Source organism: Trachurus trachurus (genome assembly GCF_905171665.1).
Source record: "Trachurus trachurus genome assembly, chromosome: 3".
Lineage (NCBI taxonomy): Eukaryota > Metazoa > Chordata > Actinopteri > Carangiformes > Carangidae > Trachurus > Trachurus trachurus.
In genome coordinates this window covers 3,223,203-3,235,657 of record NC_139893.1, presented here as the reverse complement: position 1 = coordinate 3,235,657, position 12,455 = coordinate 3,223,203, and the positions used below count along the sequence as shown (strand labels likewise).

General features: G+C 43.7%; 1 protein-coding gene across 1 annotated transcript in view; it reads right to left on the bottom strand.

The window, feature by feature from the left end:
• Positions 1–3,286: 3,286 nt before the first annotated feature.
• The window catches only part of ppef1 (protein phosphatase, EF-hand calcium binding domain 1), a gene marked incomplete at both ends in the record, with an annotated part of 33,210 nt that continues 24,041 nt past the window's right edge, over positions 3,287–12,455 (bottom strand). The window contains 3 exons of the mRNA XM_084001479.1: positions 3,287–3,513; positions 4,356–4,440; positions 5,434–5,597. Of these exons, the coding sequence (XP_083857605.1) occupies positions 3,287–3,513; positions 4,356–4,440; positions 5,434–5,597 (476 nt within the window). The remainder of the gene's footprint in view (positions 3,514–4,355; positions 4,441–5,433; positions 5,598–12,455) is intronic.

Sequence of the window (12,455 nt, the reverse complement as noted above, 5' to 3'; positions counted from 1 at the left end):
ATCTGCTTTAATATTTGATTGGAAATATCTTTTTTGTTTAAATCACCTTTTTTGATTGAATAATAAAGACACAAATATCCTACCCATAATATGGTTCAAATACAAAAAAGATGACTTGAATCCAAAAAAATACATTTTCAATCAAATTTTTTTTGCATTCAAACACTTTCTTTTTTTTTTTTTTTTTTTTTTAAAGTATATTTTTTCGGCTTTTTGCTTTTTTTATTTGATAGTGATGACAGTAGAGATAGACAGGAAATGGGGAGGCAGAGAGAGGGGGAATGACACGCAGGAAAGGTCTGCCCGACGCGGGATTCGAACCGGGGACGCCTGCGGCGAGGACTGTAGCCTCTACATGGGACGGCCGCTCTACCCACTGCGCCACGCACCGCCCCAAACACTTTCTTTTTTGATTGAAGTGAAGTTTGTTTTGACTGAAATATCTTTTTTGTTTAAATCAACTTTTCTTTTGATTAAATAATAAAGACACAAATGTACCTCCATAATAAATGACCCACACTTCTCTTATCTTCACATAAAACATGGATGATGATCATAAATACACAGTAAATGAACAGTTTCTGACAGAGTGGATCTTCTACGGTGGCTCTGAAGGCTCAACTCACTGCAGCAACAGGAAGTGTTTCTGGGGACACGATAGAGCGAGGGGACAGTCTGTTTAGTAATAACAGTGGGCAGGAGGCCAGAGTTAAGTTACAAACACACAGACACACACACACACACACACACACACACACACACACACTAAAGACTCAGTAAAAACACAAACCTCGTCTAAAAAAGCACTTTTATTCATTTTCAGTGAACAGGTGAAATAACAGCATCTCTATTGTTCTGGTTCTGGAGCCGTCGGTCGTCAAACACTAAAGAGCTCAGAGTAAAAACCCTACTGTTGTTAGTTTCACCTTAAAGGGATAGTTCAACATTTTGGCAAATTGGCCCATTGCCATAATCCCTATACTCATAGCAGTAGGTTTGTTGCCTTTAATTGTCCGTGCAACTATTTTTAGAACGGTGGAGCAGAGCCGTGAGCTGCTCAGAGCTACGCTACGGAGGCTCATTATGGGATTTCTTGGTTTCAGAGTTGTTTTAGAGGTAAATACAGAGACTGCTTGATGAAAAACTGTAAAACAACTCTGTCTGGTAACGTTGTGTTATTATCTCATAGCGTGGTGAATGTGCAGCTCACAACTTGTCCACCAGAGCGTTGTGGAGTTGTTGGATTGTGTATTTGATGAGTTTGATGAGGGAAACCAAGAAATCCCATAATGAGCCTCCATAGCGTAGCTCTGAGCAGCTCACGGCTCTGCTCCGCCGTTCTAAAAACAACTTGCACCGACAGTTAAAGGTAACAAACCTACTGCTATGACTATAGGGATTATGGCAATGGGTCATTTTGACAAAAATGTTGAACTATCCCTTTAACAAAGTTCATAATGTTTGTTTTATTGTTGAAATCTTCCAGGGTCACAGTTAAAGGTGCAGTTCAACAGGTGTTTCTATTGAACATTATATTCCTCATATTATATATTCTTCTTACATCGTAATGACACCATACGTGATGTGAATCTCTACGTCCAAAAACCTGCTGGATGGAAACTCAGAGGGATTCATCCTCTGAGTTTATATAAATATATAAATGATGCAGACAAACTTCAGTTCCAGTGCCGTGCTGCCAACAACAGCTGCAGCTCCATCCAGGGCCGTTGCTAGGAATTCTGGGCCCCCTTAAAGAATACTAAAGTGGGCCCCTCCCCCTAACTTTTCCAGTTTTTTTTTCTTAGACTACGTATGTATTATCATTTTTTATTTAGCCTACTTTGTTTTGATGCTAATGCAGCATTACACTGCAAAAACTCAAGTATCTTACCAAGAATATTTGTCTTATTTCTAGTCAAAATGTAATTTCTAGTCAAAACAAATCTCATTATACTTAAAATAAGACACATCATATTAAAAGTAGCTTGTTTTTAGACACTTTTTACCCTTTTCAAGCATATTTTCACTTGGAATAAGTAGAAAAAATCTGATAGTGGAACATGTTTTTCTTCCTTATTACAAGCACAAAAAACTTGCTTTCACTGGCAGATTTTTCTACTTATTTCAAGAGAAAATTTGTTTGAAATGATGATCTAAAAAAAAGTTTTTAATTTTTAGGTGATGAGTCTTATTTTAAGTGGAAAGAGATTAGCTTTGACTAGAAATGAGACAAATATTCTTGGAAAGATGTTGAGTTTTTACAGTGTACTATAAGTTTTAGTCAGGGCCTTACGCAGAATAAATCAGTCATACAAAGATTAGACTACTGGGGTTTTTATGGGCCCTACTGGGCGCTGGGCCCCTAGGGTTATCATCACCTTTCTCCCCTATAGGACGAATTGCCTTGTTGTTTACAACTACTTCCGGGTAGAAAACCAGCATGAGAACAATAGTGACGGACGAGAGTTTCTCTATATCTAATTTTTCATGTCACTATATCGCCGTTTAGACTAATCTGATGTTTGTAAAGTCTATGAAACCAATGATTGGACAAACATTACTATTTATGTGTGCACATTTTTGTAATTAGTCATGGTTATCATAGATTAGCCGGGCTAACGGTTAGCTACCTGTTTAACTTTAATAACTCAGTGACTCAATAAACGCTCCATGAAAAAATATTTTCTCCAGCGGATATCTGAGTTCCAACATGACTGAGCTAACTGGAGTAGTTTCATGTCGTGTCCCACAACGGGAGGGTTTTAACAGCTGACATCCTGCTGTTAGCTTAGCTACCGCCGTTAGCTTAGCTACCGCTGTTAGCTTAGCTACCGCCGTTAGCTTAGCTGTCCCTGTCAGCTGAGCCACTGATGCTTTCTAGACACCGTGATTCCCCCAAACTGAATAAATACCACACATAGCAACACAAAACACACACACACACACACACACACACACACACACACACACACACACACACACACACACACACACACACACACACACACACACACACACACACACATAAATAGTGATGTTTCTTCAATCATTTCAGATTTGTCTAAACAGTGATAGGGTGTGAAAAATATGATATATAGCTAAACTCTCGTTCGTTACTATTGATCTCATTCAAATTACGTGCTGGTTTTCTACCCGGAAGTAGAATGTAAACAACAAGGAGATTCGGTCTATACAACGGCCCTGGCTCCGTCTCCTAATCTCTCTACCGCTGCAGAAACACAGTCAGTCGGTTCGTCTTCCTCCCGGTTCCTCGGCTCTTCTTCCTTCAACAGAACTTCTCTCCGTCCGTTTTCCCGCTCTGCGTCTGATCCTTGTTGTCCAGCTTGTGAACGACCCTGAACGCCTCCAGGAACTCGGTGAAGTCGATGCTGCCGTCCTTGTTGAAGTCGATGCTTCGCGCCAGGTCGTCGATGGCCCCGTCGTCGATGGCGACGCCCAGGTGAGCGCTGAAGAGACGCCAGGTGTGACGGAACTCCTCGGTGGAGATGAGACCTGAAGGAAACACACGATAACGCTCAGAGTTAAAGGGATAGTTCACCCAAAATTGAAATTTCAGAGTCCTCCGTGGCTTCTCTGAGTTACAGGGGGTCTCGGCGTAGCAGTGCATGTCCATATAACGGTTGCAAATGGATACCAACTGTCTTCGTAATAAAAAGACACACCGAGAAACATCCAAATACCTCCATGCTGCTCGTATGTAAGATTTTGCGAGTCGCGCGAGATTTGGACGGACCAGGAAGAGGAGCTTCCGTTATAAACAAGCTTGAAATATAGACTTATTTAATTTTTTTCCGAACAATTTCGCATTTCGGGGCTTCAATACAAGACGGACATTACATACGAGCAGCATGGAGGTATCTGGATGTTTTTTGGTGTGTCTTTTTGTTACGAAGACAGTTGGTATCCATTTGCAACCGTCATATGGACATGCACTGCTACGCCGAGACCCCCTGTAACTCAGAGAAGCCACGGAGGACTCTGAAACTTCTCCCAGCCCTTAGTCCACATGAGGGGGAGTAGATAATGAGTGAAATTTGAATTTTGGGTGAACTATTCTTTTAAAGGAGCATTCATGCAAATCCAAATTATTCTTAATTCGGCCACTAGATGGAGCCAGTGGCGGAGCATATTGGATATAAACAAGCTCCTGAGCGCTCAGCCATTTTCAAGTACCGGTACTCGCAATGCCACTGACCTCTCAACGACCTGTCTTTTGCATATTTCAGTTTATTTTATGCTATTACCGCTGTATTTGCAATAATGCTCCTTTAATGTTGACCAGGACATTTAAAATACTATTTTATTCTAAGAGAGAGACCCAGCAGCTGTTTTACCTGAATGGTCTTTGTCTATAATGTTGAATATGATCTCGATGTCTGTTCTGTATCTGAACAGAGTGTCGGCCAAGTTTGGAGTCACCTGAAAGAAAGAAAAGGACGAATAGAAAATCTAAAATAAGAATAAAAAGATATAAATACAATTTATGATAAATAAATTCTCCAACTTCTTTGACTTAAACCAACAGATGCCCTGTAATCAACACTGAATCATTCATTAGTCTACGGTGGCCTTGAAGGGTCAACTCACTGCACCTTCATAAAACACATTCACAAACACAAACATGCAACAAACTCAGAAAACCACTCAACACAACAGAAAGTGTTTCTGGAGGACACAATATATAGACGGACCTGGCTAAAGGCTGATGCTAAGCTAACAGTCCATTTGATCAATGTGATTAAAATGCAGGATGCAGTAAATTAGATAAAAAATAAATAAAAAGCGGGGTATACGTGATGAAAGGAGATGAGATGAGATACTATAAGATAAGAAAATAATCCAAAACTCAAAATCTTACCAAGAATATTTGTCTTATTTCTAGTCAAAACAAATCTAATTATACTTAAAATAAGACTCATCACATTAAAAAGTAACTTGTTTTTAGACACTTTTCACTTCTTTCAAGCAGATTTTCACTTGAAATAATCTGATAATGGGGCAAGTTTTTCTTTGTTATTACAAGCATAAAAAAACTTGCTTTCACTATATCTTACTGAGAATATTTGTCTTATTTCTAGTCGAAATTTAGCTTGTTTTTAGACACTTTTTACTTCTTTCAAGCAGATTTTCACTTGAAATAAGTAGAAAAATCTGATAGTGTAGCAAGTTTTTCTTTCTTATTACAAGCACAAAAAACCTGCTTTCACTGGCAGATTTTTCTACTTATTTCAAGTGAAAATTAGTTTGAAACAAGTGAAAATGATCTAAAAACAAGTTCATTTTTAGGTGATGAGTCTTATTTTAAGTGGAAAGAGATGCGTTTTGACCAGAAATTAGACATTTTTAAAGGAATAAGACAAATGTTCTTGGAAAGATTTTGAGTTTTTGCAGTGTGGGGTTCAGTCATGTGACCTGAGGCAGAGGAGTCTCCACTTCCATGTCCTCGAAGCAGGACCGGTAGTCCACGCTGCCGTCCGGCGCCAGGCGGCTGAGGTGTGGGCGGAGCGTCCTCCAGGGAAGGTCCAGTCTCAGGACCGACTCCAGGACCTGAGCCCACTCGCTGACCGACACGCTGCCTGAGAGACAGAGACACGAACAGTCCAGTATGTCTCACACAGAGAAATGAAACAACGTCCTGTTCAGTAGAGAGATTAACCTTTGTGACTGAAATTGACTTTTTTGTCCATTTTAGAATTTCATCTTGCGATATTTCATAGTGGTTTTAGCTAGAGCCTTCAACATTGTTAAAGGTTCATCATTTTTCATATATTTTTGAATTCCAAACCTGATCCTGTATAACACCTTAACACTGAAAAAACAAAAATACCGACACATGTACTCAGGGGTCGCGTTAACCGGATATTTTCCGTCATTGACCGTTTTTTTAAAACGGTGACGGAAAAATTTTGAGGCCATCCGTCATTTTGACAGATTGCAATTCACAGCCATGGCCGTCTGGCCATGTGCATTTGTTTACAATGAAGCCAGAGGATAATCAATACATGGAGCGGTGGATAACGATATAAAACATATACAATGTCACAAAGTCACTACGGTGAGAATTAGATTAAAAAAAAAAAAAACCTCACAGCTGGCTGGTGCGCTCAATAGAAAACGCTGTAGTACCTCCTCCAGGCCTGTGTGGAGCGTGTGTGGCTGTAGCGCTGCCACACAGAAACACTAACAACAGAGAAGAAGACAGAAAGCTTCCCCGCAGGATTCAAACTCCTTCAAGTGGATTAAATGTTGACTGTGAGTCGTGTCAGTGCAAATATGACGGTCGATAATGATTTAACGGGCGAGATTCAGCTGCAGTGTCCGAGGGACCGACAGTAGTCAGCTGTTAAGTTACGTAGCTGTAGCTACACAGCGGTGTGTCTCGGTACAGGTAGAGCGGTGGGGGTAGGACATCACCGTTTCACACACTCGCCGCGCACAACTCTTCTAAAGGTAACGTTAAGCCTTCTTTTAATATTTTGCCCGCCGTGGCATTGTTTATAACACTTAAAGGTTGAATATGTAGAATATTTATCAAAAGCTATATTTTTTCAAAAATAATACATCCATGGGGCCTTTAGAGGGGTACAGAATGAAAGTATTGCTTTTCCACAAAATTTTTTTTTTTAGTCTGAATTATTATTTTTAATTTTTTTGACGGGCTCGACAATGACTTTCTGTCAACGTTCTGTTTACATTCGTACCTGCCTGTAGCCGACATGTGGCTCAGTTCTCAGCTGTTTTCCTGCCTCCTCCCGGTCGTATGCGTTTGTTTCCAACCAAGCCTTTTTAATAATCAATCGGTGGATCAATGGATTATCATATACTTGTTAGGATGGGTGTATTTGTGTAGTCTTATCTGTCATAAACACGTTTATCGTCGCGGACTTTCGGTGCCACGGAGCTCCTTTTTTTTTTTTCTTTCCAACTTGACGAGAGCAGTGACAGCGGAGGCTCTGAGCAGCAGCGGTGTGGAAGGCAGAGAGCCTCCACTGTCCCTGTAACAAGCTACAAGTCATTTATTATGCTGTTAATGACGGTAAAAATGAAACATAAGGTAAATATCCTGCTTAGCTCTCCTCCTCTGCTGTCCTCTGATCAGAGCGGAGTCCCTAGCAACGGCCCGTTTTACCTAGCAACGGTCTGGCAATCGACTGCTGGAATTCTTTTTCTGTTGTTGTTCTTGTATTTCTACATAGTCAACCTTTAAAGCTGAGTGGGTCTTGTCCTGTCTGAATGTGTGCTGCATCTGGCTGTGTGGTCTATAGCTTCAGTTGTTTCAGTGATGCGCAATGGCTGCGTGCGTAAAAGAGAGATGAGAGGCAGAGAGAGAGAGAGAGAGAGAGATTCCATTCCATCAGCAGCAGCAGCATCATTATGAGCTCCTGAGGTTGATCTCTTTTTTCTGTTTTAAGATGAGATAAACTTTCAATTTTGTGTCAAATTTTGAAGAAGATACACTTTTAAAGCAATTACCTCCCTGAAAGAAGAAGAACGGCAAAGAAAAAACCAAAGAAAACTTGGAGAAATCCATCTGGACTGAGGAGTCCAGCAAAGAAGTTCAGCCAACTGCCAAACTGACAGTGAGTCAAACAGTCCTCAAGACAACAAACAGAGACCTGACAGAGACCAAGAAGAGGGACAACAACCAGTAACTGAAGTGAGTGATAACACCAGAGGAAGTATAACCTGAAAAGGGGCTTACAAAACAAAATAATAACTACCAAACTAATTTAAGTTAGTTTGTAGTAAATGCTAACAGCTAGCCAACAAGACAGTAAGCCATAGCAACGGTCACTAAGGAATTGGAACACAGCCATGCAGCACCAGCAGAGTTCCAAAGCCTCAGTCACAGACACCCTGCCATCCATAGACACAGCGCAGGAGGCTGTTCCTCTCTTCTACCCACAAGAGGTGAAGAATGAAACCAGCAGGAAGGCCTACAAGCAGAAGGTTATGAGGGAAAGGCCAGAGACACTCTTCTCTGACTCCTATAAGACCGGAGACATCAGCAACTTCATCTTCTTCACTGAGCAGCCACTGGCATGGCACTCTGCTATCAGGAGCCACTACCCCTCGGTGAAGAAGGAGGGCATCTGTAACGGATGGAAGCTGAAGATCAGAGAAGCAGAGGACCCAGACTTCCCCATGACCTCAGTCAACCTCTACAAGAACGGGACCGTCATGGTGCAGGGGAACCTCAGGCAGTTTGAGCTGGACTTCCTCCTCATCAAGGAAAGAGCTCAGCTGGAGAAGACCACCCCGCCTGATGACACCCCCACCCTGCCAGACACAGACACCACATCCACCCCCACCTGCCCCCCTGCCGACCAGCCCTCTGAGAAGAGTGAGCCCCCCTGCTCTGAACAGACCCAGGACCCCCAGCTGACCTCCACCATCACCGACATGAAGGTGAAGTTCAGTGAGCTGGAGAGAGAGCTGGTCCAGCTGAGAGAGCTGATGAGCCATCAGCCGAGCCAGGAGGAGGAGAAGACCTGCAGCCTCAGCACAGAGCTGAGCAGACTGAGACAGGACAGAGACCAGGACCAGACTGAGCTGAGCAGACTGAGGACGGAGATCAGAGAGCTGCAGCAGCACCAGGAGAGACACATGGCAGCGTTGAGCACTCTGACAGAGGAGGTGAAGGAGCTGAGAGAGGAGAGAGAGAACACCAGGACAGAGCTGGCCTCTCTGTCACAGAAGCTCCAGGACAGAGACAGAGACCTCCCAGGCCTGACAGGACAGCTAGACCCACACCCAGACCACAACCAGGACCCTGGAAGCTCCACTCAGAACCACCAGGACCAAGAGGCCCCACCCACCCAGCAGCTCTCTTCTAGTCCACAGACCGACACTACACCCAGACCCCCCCCCAGCCCTCTGGTGGACTCCACCCCTCGTCCATCCAGTCCGGCGCAGCAACCAGACATCGTCATCCTCATCGACTCCAATGGAAGGTTCTTAGATGAAAAGAAACTGTTCCCCAACCACAACGTGTCCAAACTGTGGTGTCCAACCAGCCGCCAGGCCCTGGAGCTGCTGTCGGTGGAGCAGCTGGGCTCCCCCAGCCACATCATCATCCACACCGGCACCAACGAGCTGAGGACGCAGCAGGACAGAGTGTCAGAGTCCCTTAGAGGAGTCATAGAGAAAGCCTCCAGCACCCTCCCCACCAGCAGAGTGGTGGTGTCCACCCTGCTGCCCAGGAGAGACTTCCACCCAGACACCATCCACAGGATCAACAGCAGCATCTCCAGAGACTGTGTCCTGAGGCCCAACGTCCACCTGGCCCACCACCCCTCCCTGGACATCAGCTGCCTCTATGACAACGTGCACCTCTTTAAAAACATCGTCTCCGTCTTCGCCCGGACACTGAAGGACGTCGCTCTCAACCGAGACCAGTCCACCCCCCACAGAAGGAGCAGCTCAGCCCACAGCCCATCCAGACCGCCCCCCAGACCACCCAGACCTCCCAGACCTTCCAGACCTTCCAGACCTTCCAGACCATCCAGACCATCTCCACGTAGACCCCAGGGCAGCTACGAGCCCCCTCACACCTACCCAGAGCCCCTCCTACCCCCAAGAGCCCCACCCCATCGCCATCACCAGGAGCCAGGTCCCGGCCCACTGAACTACAGCCAGGTGGTGAGGAGAGCAGCAGACCCCCCGCCTACCCTTCCAACCCCTGCCCCCACCCCTACACCCCCACACAGCCAGCTGAGAGACATCCAACACATGCTGAGCCTGCTCTGCTCCCACCTGATGGGCCAAGTACAGTAGACAATCATATCTATTATTATTTATTTATTTGTTCATTTTTAAATATTATTATATTATTAGATTGAAACGAATACCTGAAATGCATTAGAATTAATCTCTTCATTGGCAGTAGGATTGGAAGTTTATCTCATTTTAACACTGAATGCATCATTTGAGTTTTATAGTTAATGAATTCTAAATCGTTTGTTATTTCATGTTGGAACATCCAGGGTCTGAGGTCCTCGGCTTTTGGCCTTAAGAGCAGGACCCCAGACTTTAATAGAGAAATAGAACAATCTGATATCATTGTGTTGCAGGAAACTTGGAATAGAGGAGACATGCCCACTGGTTGTCCTCTTGGGTATAGAGAAGTGGTTTTTCCATCCACGAAACTTAAGAATGTAAGCCAAGGCAGAGATTCAGGGGGGATGTTGATCTGGTACAAGGCAAACCTCACTCATTCAATAGAGTTCATCAAAAAAGGAAATTTTTCAATTTGGTTCAAAATAAAAAAAGAGGCTGTCTCCACAGACAAAGACCTATTCCTGTGCACAGCCTATATCCCCCCATCAGAGTCCCCTTACTACAACGAAAACACCTTTACCATTCTGGAAGACGAAATCAACTATTACCAGACACAGGGAAACGTGCTGATCTGTGGTGATCTCAACGCCAGAACAGGCACAGAACCTGACTTAATAAATACACATGGGGACAAACACATACCTGGCCAGATCAACATCCCCCCTCCTCCACATCAGCACAGAAACAATCTAGACAAAACAGTCAACAGAAATGGGCATCAACTGCTGCAGATGTGTCGCACGCTGGGTCTGTACATAGTCAACGGTCGGCTTCGAGGGGACTCCTTTGGTCTCTACACATACAGCTCTCCTCTTGGCAACAGCACAGTAGACTATAGTATTACAGACCTAGACCCCTCCTATCTAAGAGCATTCACCATCAGCCCCCTAACGCCCCTATCAGATCACAGCAAAATCACCCTGTACATTAGGAAGAGCCCAACAGACCCCCATGTAGCAGAGCCCAGCAGACTCAACCCATCCAAACAGCCTTATAGGTGGACAAGTCATAGCAAAGATGACTACCAGAGAGCCATCGGGCACCCAACTATCCAAATGAAGTTGGACCATTTTCTCTCCACCTTATATCCCCACAATAAAGATGGCCTCGATCAGGCTGTTGGGGATATCAATGAAATATTTGACAAAACAGCACTTCTGTCCAATCTGAGCAAACCTCATCATCACAGTTCAAACAAATCTACTCATGAAAAGTGGTTTGACTCTGACTGCAGGTGTCTGAGAAAAACACTCCGTAAATTATCCAATGAAAAACACCGGCAACCTGACAATCATGAGCTCCGCCTTCGTTATTGTGAATCATTGAAATTATACAGAAAAACACTAAGCACTAATAAGAAGCAACACGAACAGCAACTCCTCAAAGAAATTGAAGAATCCATTGATTCAAATAATTTTTGGAAAAAATGGCATTCATTCAACAAATCACACAAAGAAGAATTGGCAATTCAAAATGGTGAAATTTGGAAAAAACACTTTGAAAATCTATACAGTACAATCACTCCGAATTCAGCCCAAAATAATCTGCTAAACAAATTAGAAACTCTTGAATCAGTCGTTAAAGACAACCAAAACCCATTAGATCATGAAATTAGTGAAGAGGAGCTACTGACCAAGATCCAGGCCCTGCAGCCAAGGAAGGCAAGTGGACCGGATCGCATCTTAAATGAAATGCTTCGGTTCGGCAGCCATAAAATCAAGACTGCCATACTGAAATTATTTAATATCATCTTGAACATCGGTCATTTTCCAGACACCTGGGGCCAAGGGATTATCACTCCAATCCATAAAAGTGGAGACAAGTACGATCCCAACAACTACAGAGGCATATGTGTCAGCAGCAACCTGGGGAAGTTGTTCTGCAGCATCTTAAACAGCCGTCTGCAAAACTTCCTCAGTGAACATAATGTCCTGAGCAAGAGTCAGATTGGATTCACTCCACAACACAGAACCACTGACCACATCTACACCCTCCACACCCTCATCCAGAAACACGTCCACCACAACAAAAACAAAATCTTCTCTTGTTTTGTAGATTTCAAGAAAGCATTCGACTCAATTTGGCATCATGGTCTGTTTCTGAAACTACTAGAAAAAGGTATTGGGGGAAAAACCTATGATATAATCAAGACAATGTACATAAATAATCAATGCGCTGTAAAAATTGGAATCATGGAAACCGACTTCTTCCCCCAAAGTAGAGGGGTGAAGCAGGGCTGCAGTCTCAGCCCCACCCTGTTCAATATTTATATTGATGATTTGGCCAAATCCCTGGTAGAGTCAGACATCCCTGGTCTCACCCTCTCTGACACTGAAGTCAAGTGTCTACTCTTTGCAGATGATCTAATCCTGCTCGCTCCATCTAAGGAGGCTTTACAAAAGCAATTAGATCATCTGCAAAAGTTCTGTCAGACCTGGGCCCTGACCATTAACCTGGACAAAACCAGAGTCATGGTCTTCCAGAAACGACCCAAGTGTCAGAAAGACCAACACAGGTTCCTCCTGGACTCTACAGACATACAACACACACACAACTACACATACCTGGGATTAAACATTACAGCCACAGGAAAT